The following is a 16,263-nucleotide window of genomic DNA, read 5'->3' as shown; positions in this document are numbered from 1 at the left end:
TGTCTACAACACTTTAGCAGCATTTTGTTCATTTGAAAAAAAAAAAAACATCCAGGAAGAATAGCGTTCAGTTTTTTGTTTTTTTTTTAATCAAGTTAACCAATGAGAAGGTGGTTCCCCCACAAGACAACAGGAAGAAGACATCTTCCTCTTTTGTGACCTTATACTATAGCTAATTAAAAACGTCAATAAATATTACAATTAAACATAGTGATGCGGATTAACACTTGTGACATCACATTATTTCCTTACATAGAATTTGCAAATATTGAACATTCTTGTGACTATCAGCAACATTAGTTTTACTTAGAAAAAAAAAAAAAAACTTTTTAAGCGCTCACAAGCTGCAGCTTTGCCTTATGTAAAGCAAGCGATAGCAAAGTAAAGCCATGCAGGCCAAAACAACAGCTGCTACAGTCACACACGCACGCACAAACAGACTGATGCCAGCACGTACCTGCTCACTTATGATGAAGAAGTGTTCTCCTCTTCTCTTTCTTTTTATGGCAGTGAAACAAGCGTTCTTGCACAGTACTTCCTTTTTTTTAAATAGTTGAACTCATAGACTCATACATATAATCTACATGTGTACAGTATATGTATTATACAGTATGTACAGAATATTCAATATATATATACAGTATCTATCTATCTATCTATCTATCTATCTATCTATCTATCTATCTATCTTCATAGATATACGTATATAGATATATGAAGCCAAAAAAGTGGCTATTTTTGGAGGGGCCTGAAAAAATGCATGAATCCCATCGAAATTGAAATTTATTGTACGCGTGAAGGTTTTGAATGTTGTAATATGTTTCGAGTGTGACTGAAATGTGAACATCTTCGAAAAGAATAAAAAAAAAAATGGTAGTGCGGATGGCATGAATTTACTGAATATGCTGAAATTTGAAGGAAGTGAATTGGATGAAAAATGTGGTTGAAGATGCAAGACAAAAAAGTGGTTGGAATAAAATGAATCACTTTAAAGAATAGAAATAAATTGGCCTTTATACAAATGTCGGCGCAATAAAGACAAGGTTTGACAGTTGTCTCAAGAGTGTGGCAACATGAACAAGTTCTGACAGGAAACCACATTTTTTCCTGACGATTGCTTTAGCAGCAATATGCTGTTAGAAATGTTTGTATTTAGCAAGATAAATACATAAAAATGCTGTTATATATATATATATATATATATATATATATATATATATATATATATATATATATATATATATATATATATATATATATATATGAACAGTATTTTGCCACAATCTTTTGTTTGTATGAAGCCCCGCCTTCTCTGACCGCCGATTGGCTGGTTTCATCGTCCCGTTGTTTGTATGCCTCATTTCTGTAACAAAAGTGATGTCGTTGTTGCGAGCGGGACAAATTAGAGTAGCGGAACAAGAGAAAGTCATGTGCTTGATGGAGTTGACGGTAAAAAGTTAAGTAAGCGGTCCAACTTTATATTTTCTGACGGAATATCTGTCCACGCCCTCGGGGAGAGACGTGAAAGTGAACGGGAACCTGCAGTGTGAAAGACTTGTAAAGTTAGCAAGGGGAATTAATGGTGAACGTCATGGTTAATTTCAAAACAAAAGAAAAAGAAAAGTTGTTATGATGTCAAAAATGATTTCAAACGTGTAACTGTAAATTGTTTATTCATTTAGAGTATTTTAAAATAACTTCACATGTTATGTAACCTTAAAAGAATAAAACCCACGATCACTCGTCATAAACGTATACCTTGAGCTCTTATTTTGTTCGTCACCACCAGAAATTACTTTTGACAACTCGACACTTGCGCAGCGGGCTGCCTTCCAGAACCGAAAGTGGGGTCCAGACCGGCCAGTTTGTCGTCTCCGGTCCCCCTCGTCCTGTCTCTTCAGCGGTCAACTTCTGACACCTTTCCCGGCGGTGTCCACCTGGTTCTGTTGGCGTGTTTCCGGACTTGAAAGAAGCGAACATGGAGATCGAGAAGGAAGTGAAGAAGGTGAGTCAACGCCCTGCTAAGGTGCGCGAAGAGGACACAATGCAGGTGGTCGTGATTGGCCGTCAAAGAAAAAAGCATCAAAATTCTTGACATGTATTTTTTTAAACACTTTTAACCATTTTTTGTCAATTTAGGCATAACCTCATTGCAAATGTATGACATAATTCGTCGTTCCGTTTGTCAGAGTGAATTAGCTTCAAAGTAGCTCTTACATTGAACAAAATGAAAGGGAACAATAATGAAAACGTGAATTTTCACTTTTAAACATTTTTTTGGGGTGTAGATGACACTGTTTCATACAAATATAAAACAACAGTAAAAAAAAAAAAAAAAAACTGACTATAAAGAGAATCTGGTATTACGATGTCCAAATACTATTGAATTTTTTGAGGCGTGGTCTTGTTAATGACGTCAGAGCCACCTATGTGTGAGTTGTGGCCTACAGCATCTCCACTTGAGTGTTTTCACTAAACAAATGGCTGAAAAGGTTTATTCATGATGAAATGAGGAAAAGTCAGATAATGCTGCTTGGCTGTCAATGAGAAAAAAAGAGGAATGAAGATCCTGATGCCCTTAATCGCGGGCAAGGAGAGCCACATCCTCTGATGAACTTTTCCGCCATCTATTGAACAGGATAAACAAAATTGAACCTGTGTACCTCGACGCTCACCCGTAAATTAACCAGCCGACTAGACTTCAGCTCACGGCACTCACTAGGCCCCGCCTCTTAAAGGCACACATCCAACATACAGTATATGCAGGAGAGTAAATACGGTATTTGTATTTTAAAATCAATTCAGGTGTTCGTAATGAAAAAATGAGGACGTGTGTTAGCCGCTCGTTCCATTTCTTTGTTAGCGTGCTCACTGATGCATGAGCTGATGTTTTTGTTGAGCAGCCAGATGACCCAGACAGGCTGGCTAAGGCGTCCCGATTTTAATCCCCGCCGGAGATAAACACTCTCAAATGTTGACTGCTCATCCTCACCGCTGTCTCCTTGGTGTCATCAAACAGATGTTTCACGAAACCATCTGCACCCACAATAAATGTCTCCGAGCCCAAAGTGGAGATGTTCTTTGGGGGTGTGCCTGATTTTATTTTTGGAAGTTTCAACGTTACAAAAGAAAGGAAACTTAAAAATTCTCAAGTCATAAATGTTAGGTTCATCTAATCCATCACACAAGTGTAAAAACAGTTCATAAACGCCAGTAAAGTAATAGTACTAACACTTTTCTACATGGTGTTTGTTTGCATCGGAATGGCAGGTAAAATATTTTTTAATATAAAATAAACATTTAACTGACATAAGCACTGGCCACATTAAGTAAACCTACAGCATTTCCTTGAACTAATGCAAGTGTTAGAAGAAAAGGAAGTGACACATTAAGAGATATCTGAAATCAGCATTATTTACCAAACATGTCAAGCCACTGACTCAGTGACCGTAGGTCACCAAAGAATGTTGCACAAAGTGCCTAGTCAAGTATCGTCTTAATTTTATGATGTTTGTGTTTCAGATGACGTTGGGACACGAGTTTGGTGCGGGCGCCGCCTGCTTAAAGTGTAAAGACAAGTGTGAAGGCTTTGAGCTTCATTTTTGGAGGTGAGACCTCCACCAGTACTCCTTGTTTATCCTTTGTTAATCATCAACTATCCCCACATTTTTATTTGTGGACGCTGCTGATATTTCCATACACACCTTAGTTACTCACGCTGAACAGACACACTGATCCTTAAATGTGCAACTTTTATTCACGCGAGGTTTTAGAAATTGGTTACTGACTAACCCTGAAAGACATACGAACTAACCCTTAAAAAAATCTTTAGCAACTAACTAACTAACTAACTAACTAACTAACTAACTAACTAACTAACTAACTAACTAACTGTTTTATTAAAACTAACTTTTTTTTCCGTAATATGCCCCAGCATTTATTGTTAGCCAACTAACCATCTTCCTTGCTGTCATCTAACCCATACACTAACTAACTAACTAACTAACTAACTAACTAACTAACTAACTAACTAACTAACTAACTAACTAACTAACTTTTTTTCCATAATATGCCCCAGTTATTGTTAGCTAACTAACCATCTTCCTTGCTCTCATCTAACCCATACACTAACTAACTAACTAACTAACTAACTAACTAACTAACTAACTAGTTAGTTATTTATTAACCAACAAACCCATTATTTATAACTTAACGCTTTAACACTGAACAGACCTGTATAATTTACGCTTAACAATAAATCCAAAGAACGTAGACCCTTAGAAAGAAAAGTTGTCCATCGTTGCTTTGGCCCGGCTCCAAGTCTTAACTAGCTAACCCTTACCTTTAACTAGCTAACCCTTACCTTTAGCCTACCTCTGGCTCGAGCTCACTAACTCACTAAGATGCAAACTATCTGTGCGAAAAATATAAACCAGAGGGGAGAAAAAAATGCCAAGACATGCGACGTTTAGCAGGAGCAAGCGGTCCAAGGCAGTGAGCGCCAAGACCCGCTTTGATGAGCGCAACGCATTGACTCGCACAACGATGACTCACGACCGGATCCCGGCACAATCCCAGCATGCGGCCTTGGACTTAATTAGCAACACTTGAGTGATGTCACAAAACAGAGGCTCTCCGTTTTGCCCTTTGACACGCCGAGAACGATGTCGTCATCCGCTTTCTTCTTCTCTTTTCCGCTGCAATTAGTAACACATGCACGTGGAATGGTGCCCATAAATTATTGTGCTTGCCAAAATGTCCCATATTCCTAAATCGTGTGTTGCAGAAAAATCTGTCGGAACTGCAAGTGCGGCCTCAGCGAGCATAATGTGCAGATGAACTCGGAGGAGAATAAAAAGGTCAGACTTCCCTTGATTTATTTATTCATTTCTACATTTCATTGGTTTGATTATTTGTTGCATTTTTTTTTCAAATAATACAAATATTGATTAAATATGTTTAGTCATTTTTATTTACCACATAATCCACTTCTGTTGTTTTTCCCATTTTTTTCTGGATTTATTTGAATCAATTTGTTTTTCAAGTTGTCCTAATTTTTTCAAAACAGATTTAATCTAACCCCCCACATTTTCAAAAACGTATTTATTAAATTGCATATTTTTTTCAGTTTAAAAAAAAATTACGCTATGCAAGTCTTACACTTTATTTACATTGTTTTACTTGTTTTTTTTTCACGTCAAAAAAAAGAGTTAATTTATACTTTTTATACAAAATAATAAAAACATCTTTTGTCAGTTTTTTATTCTTTTAATGTGCAATTTCTCGTTTACTAGTATCGGCTTTTAGTATCGAACTCGCCCATCCTCAATTTTTGTAAATGTTTTTGTCTTATGTTTGGGTATTTTTTCAATAAAAAAGTTGGATTTATGTTTATTTATTTATTTTTGTGTATGTGTTATTTTATTGTCTTATTGTCCCGAATGTCCTTGCAGGTGGGAAAGCTCTTTGAGGACACCAAGTACACCGGGCTTATCGCCAAGCTGAAGACGGACGGCGTCCCCGTGTATCGCGGCAACGCCGTCACCATCACGCTAGCCGGTCCCGCCACCGCCCACACCGTGTTACCCGCCTCCGCCAGCGTCCTTCACCCCGCCTCGACCACAACGGCCGTCCCTCACCCCGCGTCGACCGCCGCGGGCTCCGCCCCACCCCCCGTCGCGGCGTCCGGCGGCGTCCAGGCAGCCTCGGGAGTAACGGCGCCCGGCGGAGTCCAGGCCCGCCCGCCCGGCGTCGCCCCCGTCAAGGCGAACGCGGCGAGCGTTTCCGTCAGTTCCGCTACCGCCAACGCGGTGCCGGTCGGCAAAGACACGCCTCTCAAGTCTGTCACGTATGAGTGGGCGCCCCCTGTGGCCAACAAATATGTGGTAAGTTACAACATCAGGTTTATGTCACTGAAAATTCAAATTGATATATTCCGATTCTACACTTAATTCACTTTAAAATGATGTAGCTCAGAATATGGACGTCTATGATATAAGCCTGCTTTTGTGAAAACGCATCACATGCATACGAAATTACACAATTTATCTTAACTGTTTTTATTTTTCATCAAGTATGATTGGTTTTTTAAGTACTTAAACTTGAAAAACTCATTTTTTTCATTTTTGCTGTAATAGCCAGTAACACTAGAGGACGCCAAAGTTCAGTTAGAAGAGAAACTTAACAGACACCCAAAAACCACATTAAGAGAAAATTAATTAAAAGATAAAGTAGCATATTGCTAAATTGTGATATAGTGGCTCCTTTGCAAAACATTTCATGCTTTTATTTTGTTAACTTCCATAGCGACGCACATTTGTAACGCAATTGTTTAGCAGACGAACCAAGAAATAAACCAGCTCATTTCTTTCACTTTGTCTTCTGCAGTTGATGGATAAAATATGCTTGAGATAACAATCCAAATGCTATTAAATCAGAAGCGGCTGACACAGCGCTTTCATTGAAATCGTTTTTTAAATCCAAAAATGCTTTACACTGGTTAGGCGGTTATGGGGTGGATGAGAACATTTGGAGTTAACAATTGAATGGACATTTGACATAGTTTTACTTGCTTCACCTTGATTTTGTTGCCTTAAACCCAAAACTGTTTGGTCTGGGGTCATATCTGTCTCCCAAGTATTTTTTCGTTCCTCTTCAACGATTGGCCCGTTTCAAAAAAAAAAAAAAAATCTTTTGACGCTTCCGTCGCGTGCAGGCAGTGCGCTACATCGAGCTGCTCCCGCCCGAGAAGCGCCCGGTGGCGGGGACGGAAGGCGCCGCCTACCGCCGGCAGCAGATGGCCCGCCAGCTGCCCGAGCACGATCAGGACCCGTCCAAGTGCCACGAGCTGAGCCCGGCCGAAGTCAAGCAGATGCAGCAGTTCGTGCGCAAGTACAAGGACGAGGCGCTGGGCGTGGGCGACGTCAGGCTGCCCGAGGAGATGGTTCTGGTGCAGGCGGCGGCGGCGGCGGCGGGTCAGGGTCAGGGCTCGGGTGCCGGAGGGGCCAAAGCGGGTGGGCCGGGAGCGGGGGGTGGCAAGGGGGCCGCCGGAGCTGAAGGGACGGGGTCCATATCTGCCGGTGGCGCCGTGGGTACCGCCGCTACCGCTGGAGCCATGGCCGCCCCGGGAGCCCCCCAGAAGAGCTTCGTAAGAACTTTGACTTTTTCGTTCTCGTTTATTCTTACCGCGCACCATTGTCAACATTTCCGTGCTCTCCCTCCACGCAGTCGTGCCAGCGGTGCGAGGAGCCCATGCGCTTGGGCGACCCGGCCGTGTACGCCGAACGGGCCGGCTACGACAAGCTGTGGCACCCGGCCTGCTTCGTCTGCTGCACCTGCCGCGAGCTGCTGGTGGACATGATCTACTTCTGGAAGCGCGGGAAGCTCTACTGCGGGCGACACTACGGCGACAGCGAGAAACCCAGATGCGCCGGCTGCGACGAGGTCGGCTCCGTTCAGCCCGGCGCAACATTTTTACCTCGAATGAAGTTCGCACAAAAACGGGCAAAATCCCCATTAAAATTCCAATCGTTTCAACTTGGAAAAGATTTTCAACACGCCGAATTTTCAGCTAAAAACGTCCTCATCCCATATCATTTTCATCGTTCAGTATACCAAAGGACAACTATCGATACCGAGTGTCAGTATCGGTAGTCACGCCAGAAGTCGATACTACCTTCACTGCCATTAACTTCTTTAAATTTGAAAGAATCGATTTTGGAATATGTAGTTCTTATGCTATAGTTGTTTTATGTGGGGTATTGTTTATCGAAAGTACTTTGTGGTGTCTGTACTTGGTATCGGTGACTCCTCGACTTGAATACGCGTACTGGTATGGTTCTGGAAAAGTGGTATCATTCTGTAAAAAGTGGTATTGAGAATTCCTAGCTCAAAATAACTCCCGCTTTCAACTGTTTAGTTTTTATTCATACACAGTGTTAAATGTTGCTCCTTTTTAACCCTTTGTGTTTTTTTTAATGAGCTTGAATTAGGGTCTAAAAAAAGGTGGAGAAAAATTAGGCAGAGGAGACCGCGTCCACATTTCCTCTGCGGTCTAAACCCCAGGGAGGAGTAAATGCTAACGTAGCGGTTTTGTCCCCCCCCCAGCTGATCTTCTGTAACGAGTACACGCAGGCCGAGGGCCAAAACTGGCACCTGAAACATTTCTGCTGTTTCGACTGCGACCTGGTCCTGGCCGGTGAGACCTACGTGATGGAGCGGGACAAGCCCGTCTGCACGCCCTGCTACATGAACAACCACGCTGTGGTAAGTGGCGGCGCCTGCTCGACGTGGAACACACCCGTGCCTAAACGGAGTAGCGGTGAAACACACTATAGCGTTGTGCTTCTCAGTTCTATTTTGAAAATATATAAATAAATATACCCTATTTTCCGCACTATAAGGCGCCCCGGATTATAAGGAGCACCCTCAATTAATGACATATTTGAAAACTTTTTCAATCACAATATAGTAATACTCAAAGTAAAAACAATAACTCAAATAATAACTCAAAACTCTCAATAGCATAACTCAATGTCAATATGAGCAACCTTGTTCAACTGCAAACACACAAAAGAAACAGGTCAAGCTTACTTTATCACTTCATTCCGCATTTACCAATCCCAATCTCAATATTGATCCATATATAAGGCGCACCTGATTATAAGGCGCACCATCAGCTTTTAAAAAAAAATTAAGGCTTTTAGGTGCGCTACACTCTTACAAAGAAAGTACAATTTATAGACACTCGTGGGCCATATTTCACAGAGACACAGAAAAAAAACGTGTCACCAACACTACTCTCAACTCAAGTCGCGCTGTCCTTCCTCACTACAAAATGTGATATCAACATTGGGCAGAGGGGGCGCCAGAAACAAAGCTCAAACCGAGCAATGTGTGCATAATTTTACACTGACAACAAAATGTATTTTTGAGGAGTAAAAGCCGTTGTCTTTGACATCCGCAGAAATGCTCGGGATGCGGCGAGGCGGTGGAGCCCGAGGCTCAGCGCGTGTCGTACGGCGAGCACCACTGGCACGCCTCGCCAAATTGCTTCAAGTGCTCGGGCTGCGCCAAAGTTCTGATGGGCCAGCGGTTCATGGCGGCGCAGGGGCGGCTCTTCTGCTCCGTGGAATGCAAGAAGAACGCCCCCGCCTAGATGCTCAATTCAAGATGGCGGCCGAGCAATTTGTACCAGTGCCTTTAAGTCTGCACTTTTTTTTTATATTCAGGTATCCGCATTGTAACTACTGAAAATGTTCATTAAAATATGAGATGATGACTAAATATTTGCGGTTGTTTTGGGGTTCGTTTTCAAACTCCTTTTCACAAATGGGGGTACATAAAGGCACTTCAGGGGGTTTGTGACATTTTTCACAGACTTTCTGCACATTTCAGCAAACCCTACATTTGCTTTATATTGCAACAGGACATGCTTTCTTTTCAAATTAAGAACAAATGAATTGGAACATGAAGCACGTTTTTGCTGATTTGTATTACAATATAGTGATTAATTTGTAAAACTTTGAAATTTCCTAGGCATGTCTATAAAGAGGATACCCACAAAAAAGTCTCAAGAAGCAAACCAGTTTCACATGAAAGCATTAATTTTGATGGGAATGGTTATTATGAGTATTTTTCAACATGAAATTGTATCTAAAGGTTGTATTGTAAATGATGTGCGGTATGTATGGCGTGACGGAAAAGGGTTGCCGTTTAGCTCATGTTTTTTTTTCCTCTCCTCGAAATGGAAACTATCGACAATTCCAGGAAGCGTCATCTCGCGAGGAACTCCATTGTCTTCGATGGCCCCCATTCATTCAAGCCTGCATTTGCTCTTATTGACCTGCAGGGGACGCCAGTGTGCGGAAGAAGCAGCGTGGGATCAAAGCACAAGTGGGTCTGTGGGCGTGGTCAAAATGGGATTGACAAGCAGCCACGTAGCAGCTCCGCTCATTTTATTTACACGCAATCTGCCACTTCGTTGATTTTTAAAATCAAAATATTGTTTTAAAAGGGGTTCGGTAAATGAATCAAAACACAAAGTGTGACGTTTCGCTAATATCTGAGTTTATCTGCAAGTGTCATAGACTAACAGGCTGCAGGTGTTTCGGTTTTGCATGGATCTGCTCTCCATGACGAAAATTTGTGGCGAGAGTTTGCATGATGTAAATCACTCGGCGGTCACCTCTAAAAATCAAAAACAAGATCCTCGTTTATTCTTCCAGTCCAAATGCCGAACTCGTAAATAATCTTTTGGAAAGTTTGATCATGTTCAGAGTGATGCAAGGCGCACCTGTGGAACAAATGTGAACCGACTGACATTGTGATCAAAAGCACCTTTCGAAATGTGGATTAAACACGTCGATCGCTGTGATCTGATTGGTCGACGGAGATCCTGTGCGTGATCGTTTTTTTTTTTTTGCTTTTGTTGATTTTGCTTGGCTGTTAATGTGTAATGATCAACTTACTTGTAACTGACGTTGCCACAGCAACGGCCTTTGTGCTGTTGAAAATGTCACACAGATTTAATATATATTTGCGTTCCGGCGAGCATGTCGTCTCTGTGGCGCAATCGGTTAGCGCGTTCGGCTGTTAACCGAAAGGTTGGTGGTTCGAGCCCACCCAGGGACGTAAGTCTTTTAGAATCGTCTATAAATAATATAAAAAAAATAAAATTCCATTTATTGCTCTTTGGGTGCAGAACACCCCCCCCCCCCCCAAAAAAAAAAGAAGAAATCTAGCAAACGAACAAGGCTACACATGCAAAAACATGAATGACGTTTTAAGGCCAAGTTGTTTGTACTGTAAGCACACGCACACACACACATACACACACACGCTTCCCATGAAATTTCCCCTTCCTGCCATTGTCTGCGGCGCCGGCCAACATGGAAAGTGGGAAAAAGGGTGCAGCAGAATTCCACAAGTCCCACCAATCAAAGCAGGCGTTTGCGCGCACCTTGTGTCCGTCCAAAACGCTCGTTCCTCCCGGCAGCTGGAGTCTGATGAGTGCTTCCATTGTGTTGTGGAAATACAATGCAGCTGTTGGCCTGACTCATTACCTCCGCCAAGCATGAAAGGCCGTAGGCGTTAACCCCTTTCTTACTGATGACACTTTTCCACAGCAACACAGCGCAAGGGTAATATAGCGTGCGTGTGTGTTTGTGTGTGTGTGTGTGTGTGAGTGCGTGTGTTTGTGTGTGTGTCACCTCCATGCGAGGGCGGGGCAGGCCATGGAAATGTGGATTTTATCATCGGCGATAGGGTGAGCGGCGGGTGGCGAGGTGCCATCGTCCACTTAACAAATTTGTAAGCTAAGTGTGCGGAAAAAGAAGGATCAATTGAGAATATCTTTGGGTTTTTGCACCGTGACGAGACAAAGCCAACCCTTGTAGACATGAGCTTTCTTGACTTCTTTTCACGATCTGGTATGTTCATTAGTCAGTCAGTCAGCCAGCTAGTCACTGTTAGCTGTTAGTCAGCATTTATTTTGTTTCGTAACTTTGGACCAATTAGGTAATTAGTCAGTCATCTAATTCGTTTATGGGTCAGTCCGAAATTGTGTTTGTTAGTTAGTTAGTTAGTTAGTTAATTAGTTAGTTTGTAAGTTAGTTAGTTAGTTAGTTAGTTAGTTAGTTAGTTAGTTAGTTAGTTAGTTAGTTCATAAACCAACCAATTTTGTTTGTCAGTCTGGTTTTTAGTCTATTAGTCAGCTCAGTTGTTGGTTATCAGTTACTATAGATAGATTATTCAGGGTGTAAAATGCCTGTTGTTTTGGATCAGTTAGTTAGTTAGTTAGTTAGTTAGTTAGTTAGTTAGTTAGTTAGTTAGTTAGTTAGTTAGTTAGTTAGTTAGAGGAAAGTGAGAAATGCAATTTCGATTCCTTTGTATGTTAAGTACATGTGAAGAAATTGACAATAAAATTGACGTTGAACTTAGTTAGTTAGTTAGTTAGTTAGTTCATTAGTTCGTTAGTTCATAAATTGACCAATTTTGTTTGTCAGTCTGGTTTTTAGTCAATAACTTAGTTGGCTCGGTTGTTAGCTATCAGTTAATTATTCAGTGATTATTCAGGGTGTAAGTTGGTTGGTGTATCGGTTAGTTAGTTAGTTAGTTAGTTAGTTAGTTAGTTAGTTAGTTAGTGTATGGGTTAGATGACAGTAAGGAAAATGGTTAGTTGTTTAGTTGTCAGTTTGGTCAGAAAGTTAGATAGTTTGTAAGTCATTGCGCTTGTTAGTTTGTCATTCAAATAGTAAGTTAGTTGGTAAGTCGTTCAGTTAGGCGGTAGGGTGGTAGGTCAGCGAGTCAGCATTTTAGTTGAGTTTTTATGTTTGTTGCTGAGCTTTAGTCCATCAGTCACAAGCTTAACTCGGTCAGTCGGCTGTTGGGTTGAATCAATCTCTTTGCTAACTTAGTTTGTTAGGCAGCTGGTCAGTCAGGGACCTCCTTTGCTTTGGTTGAGTTTCCTTCTCGTTGACAGGCTCACAGACAAAAGCTTTTGGGCGTGGCCAGCCTCCATCTTTGCGAGAACAATGTTGCACAGCAGAAGCAGCGGCATGGGGAGGTCGAGGCTGTGCTCCATGTTTATGACCATACATGGACTCAACACATTCCTGACTCCCTCACGGACACGCTACCACACTTCTTCTCCTCCACCGAGGAGGAGGAGGAGGAGGAGGAGGACAAACTTATCTGCTTTGCTCTCATTAGTTTGAAGCAAGGGCTAAGCCCGGGTCAGAAGTAAACCAGGGCAGGTCAAAAAGATGCTTCTGGAATGACAACTTTCCTTCTGGATGCTTCCTCCCTCGCATTGGAAATAGATAGCCGCTCTTCGTGTTCAGTTTTGAAGGCGGCCTGCAGAGGGCGCTAGTAGGAAACTGGGAAGCAACTCCGGCTTTCAAAGGCCACCCAGAGATCGTGCAAAATGAAATCGCATCAGAGCCCAAACAGAAGTTCTTTATTTGACTTGGACTTTCATGCAAAACCCAGTGCTGGATTAGATTTGCTGATACCTGCAGAAATCCTGTTAAAATCTCACCTAACCCCTGAAGTGCCTTCACATGCCCCCAGAGATACTCACACCCTCATTTGAGAATCGCTGATTTATTTATTTCAAAGTAGGCATCACATTTTGGTATTTCCTCATGATGGGGACTATGTGGTGATTTTGACGATGTTTCCAAACTTTTGACCGGTATCATTTGTAAGACGTCTTCAAAGGTCCATTTTTCATCTAACTCATTGAATGTTTTTTTTCAGTTTTTTTTCATTCCCAGATACTTTAAGGGACAATGTGTAAGATTTTCATCAAAAAGAAATAAATTAAATGATCCTAAATTTCAAAAACTTGCAAATAAATGTGTTCTTAACCACCAACAGTATGTTTCAGAAAATAATGGTAGGTCTAATAATTATTGAATGATATTAAATGGGGGGTGGCACCCCTCCGGAGGCTGCCATATTTGTTTTATCTACAGACATTGCTAAATGCAGCACCTCCTGCTGTCCGTAATGAAAACGGTCAAAATCTTACACATTGTCCCTTTAAGTATCAAATCCATACTATCTGGGATTGATTGAATTGAAAAAAAAAAACGTGAAAATACGTCCTTGGCATTGAATGAGTTAAACGGAACTGCAAAGATTGCGAAATCAGGCCAACGAGGGACCCTGATTACTAGCTGCTTAGCTAGCAAGCTCGCCAGCTAGCTAACCTGGAAGTCAGGAAAAATTTCCCACTTGACAGCGTCACTCAGGAACATATTTGTAACGTGTATATTTTGTTGACTTCATTCCCAGCATGCCTCTCAAGTTTACGTGTTTTGGCCAAACCGGCTCATGCTTCTCCTCCTCGTTCTCATCGCATCGCTATCATACCTGCGAGCAGACAGGACGGTGCCCCTTAGTTTTCGGAACGCGGCGGCAAAAGCGACGCTCGCTAAGCTAAAAAAAAAAAGGCCTTTGGAAAACAAGACTTTCATCGACACTTTGTACAAATCCACAAATTGATTGCCCCCACTTGAGGATTGTTGATGCGCAAAAGCTACGCCTCGGGAAAACAACCTTGGCGGTGATGTCATCGCGAGTTTTTTCCGCTCCGAGGGGGAGGAGGCAACGCTTTGGAAAATGTGCTAGTCGCTCACTCCCGCTAATCCGGAGATGTCGCCGCCTAACCGGTTCAAGACTGGAAAATTCCTCAGTGTGAAGACATCCCCGAGCCCACCGGGCGCCCCCTTTCCACCGCGCCCGGCGGCCGCCCTTTACCTTCCCGTCTCCGGGTGGTACCGCCGCTGCCGTGTGTGTCTTCCTGATTAAATGAGAAGTAATCGAGTATTTGTGGCCGTCGATGAATCGTTTAGGGACTGAAAATCGCCCAGATGCTCGGAATTTCAGTCTGGAAAATTTCCTATGCCAAAATTTAAGCAAGCACTGCTGAGGGCCACGGCTCACGACCAGACCCTCACACGGTGCAGCGATTAATTGACAAGTAATCGAGTATTTATCGATGAATCAGTTAGAGACTGAAAATTTCCCGAATGCCCAGAATTTCAGTCTTGAAAATTTCCTACGCCAAAATTTAAGCAAGCGCTGCTGAGGGCCACGGCTCACGATCAGACCCTCACATGGTGCAGTGATTAATTGACAAGTAATCAAGTATTTGTGCTCGTCGATGAATCATTTCAAGACTGAGAATCGCGCAGATGTTCAGAATTTCAGTCTGGAAAATTTCCTACGCCAAAATTTAAGCAAGCGCTTCTGAGGGCCACGGCTCACGACCAGACCCTCACACGGTGCAGCAATTAAGTAACGAGTAATCGAGCATTTGTGGTTATCGGTGAATCATTTAGAGACTGAAATTTCCAGAATGCTCAGAATTTCAGTCTGGAAAATTTCCTACGCCAAAATGTAAGCAAGCGCTGCTGAGGGCCACGGCTCACGACCAGATCCTCACACGGTGCAGCGATTAATTGACAAGTAATCAAGTATTTGTGCTCGTCGATGAATCATTTCAAGACTGAGAATCGCGCAGATGTTCAGAATTTCAGTCTGGAAAATTTCCTACGCCAAAATTTAAGCAAGCGCTGCTGAGGGCCACGGCTCACGACCAGACCCTCACACGGTGCAGCAATTAATTAACGAGTAATCGAGCATTTGTGGTTATCGGTGAATCATTTAGAGACTGAAATTTCCAGAATGCTCAGAATTTCAGTCTGGAAAATTTCCTACGCCAAAATGTAAGCAAGCGCTGCTGAGGGCCACGGCTCACGACCAGATCCTCACACGGTGCAGCGATTAATTGACAAGTAATCAAGTATTTGTGCTCGTCGATGAATCATTTCAAGACTGAGAATCGCGCAGATGTTCAGAATTTCAGTCTGGAAAATTTCCTACGCCAAAATTTAAACAAGCCCTGCTGAGGGCCACGGCTAACGACCAGACGCTCACACGGTGCAGCGGTTAATTGACGAGTAATCGAGTATTTGTGGTCATCGATGAATCATGTAGAGCAGGGGTGTCCAAAGTCGGTCCTCGAGGGCCGCCGTCCTGCATGTTTTCCAGGTTTCTTTTCCTGACGCACCTGATTCAAATGATCAGCTCATCAGCAAGCTCAGCAGAAACCCGATAACGATCCTGATCATTTGAATCAGGTGCGTCAGGAAAAGAAACCTGGAAAACATGCAGGACGGCGGCCCTCGAGGACCGACTTTGGACACCCCTGATTTAGAGACTGAAAATTGCCCGAATAGTCAGAATTTCAATCTGGAAAGCTTCCAATCAAGCTCCAAGAGAGTGGCCAAGACAAATATCTGCTGTCATCGTGAGTACCGATACTTTGAAACGATGTCAATACTTTTTTTTTTCGTTAAACTGATGCAAATGCACATATTTTAAAAAATGGCTTATTGGTTGATTAATTGACAAAGTAATTGATCAGGATTTTCACCCCCTGATGAAGGTGGTGGTGGGGGGGTGTTGACTTTTGCAAATTGAGTTCAACATGTGATTCCCATGCCATCCTTCCAAGCGAGGACGAGGACATTGAATGGTCCTGTCGGAATCCGCTCCGCGGCTCCACTAAATCGTGTCGACGCACAAAGAGCGGCTCCGCGGAGCTTCGCCAGGAATGTGTGTGTGTTTTTGTGTAGTGGGCAGCCATTGTGTAAGTGTGTGAGCCCCGCCCGATCTCTCATCTCCACACATTGTTTCAGTTATTTTTCCTTGGGGCCTGCCTGTCAGGACATTCCAGCGCTCAGGTGCTCT

The 16,263-nt window shown here is 42.6% G+C and overlaps 1 protein-coding gene and 1 non-coding gene across 2 annotated transcripts; both read left to right on the top strand.

Moving 5' to 3' along the window:
- The first annotated feature begins 1,784 nt into the window (after positions 1-1,784).
- On the top strand, positions 1,785-9,285 carry tes (testis derived transcript (3 LIM domains)). Its single transcript, XM_088416201.1, has 8 exons — positions 1,785-2,005; positions 3,523-3,608; positions 4,787-4,859; positions 5,454-5,885; positions 6,716-7,147; positions 7,228-7,443; positions 8,107-8,265; positions 8,966-9,285. Exons 1-8 carry the CDS (start codon positions 1,979-1,981, stop codon positions 9,155-9,157), a joined length of 1,617 nt encoding a protein of 538 aa, XP_088272327.1. The 5' UTR covers positions 1,785-1,978; the 3' UTR covers positions 9,158-9,285.
- A 1,273-nt stretch (positions 9,286-10,558) lies between these two features.
- trnan-guu (transfer RNA asparagine (anticodon GUU)) lies at positions 10,559-10,632 on the top strand. The gene has a single exon. It is a non-coding gene; the product is annotated as a tRNA-Asn (tRNA).
- The last annotated feature ends 5,631 nt before the right edge of the window (positions 10,633-16,263 follow it).

Source organism: Hippichthys cyanospilos, chromosome 6 (assembly GCF_059441005.1).
Source record: "Hippichthys cyanospilos isolate Australia breed blue-spotted pipefish chromosome 6, RoL_Hcya_1.0, whole genome shotgun sequence".
Lineage (NCBI taxonomy): Eukaryota > Metazoa > Chordata > Actinopteri > Syngnathiformes > Syngnathidae > Hippichthys > Hippichthys cyanospilos.
This window is presented reverse-complemented; position numbering and strand designations above follow the sequence as displayed.

Coding starts and splice junctions, on each gene's coding strand:
- tes (XM_088416201.1), top strand. CDS start 1,979: ATGGAGATCGAGAAGGAAGTGAAGAAG. Junction 2,006..3,522: donor TCGAGAAGGAAGTGAAGAAG/GTGAGTCAACGC, acceptor TTTGTGTTTCAG/ATGACGTTGGGACACGAGTT. Junction 5,886..6,715: donor CTGTGGCCAACAAATATGTG/GTAAGTTACAAC, acceptor CGTCGCGTGCAG/GCAGTGCGCTACATCGAGCT.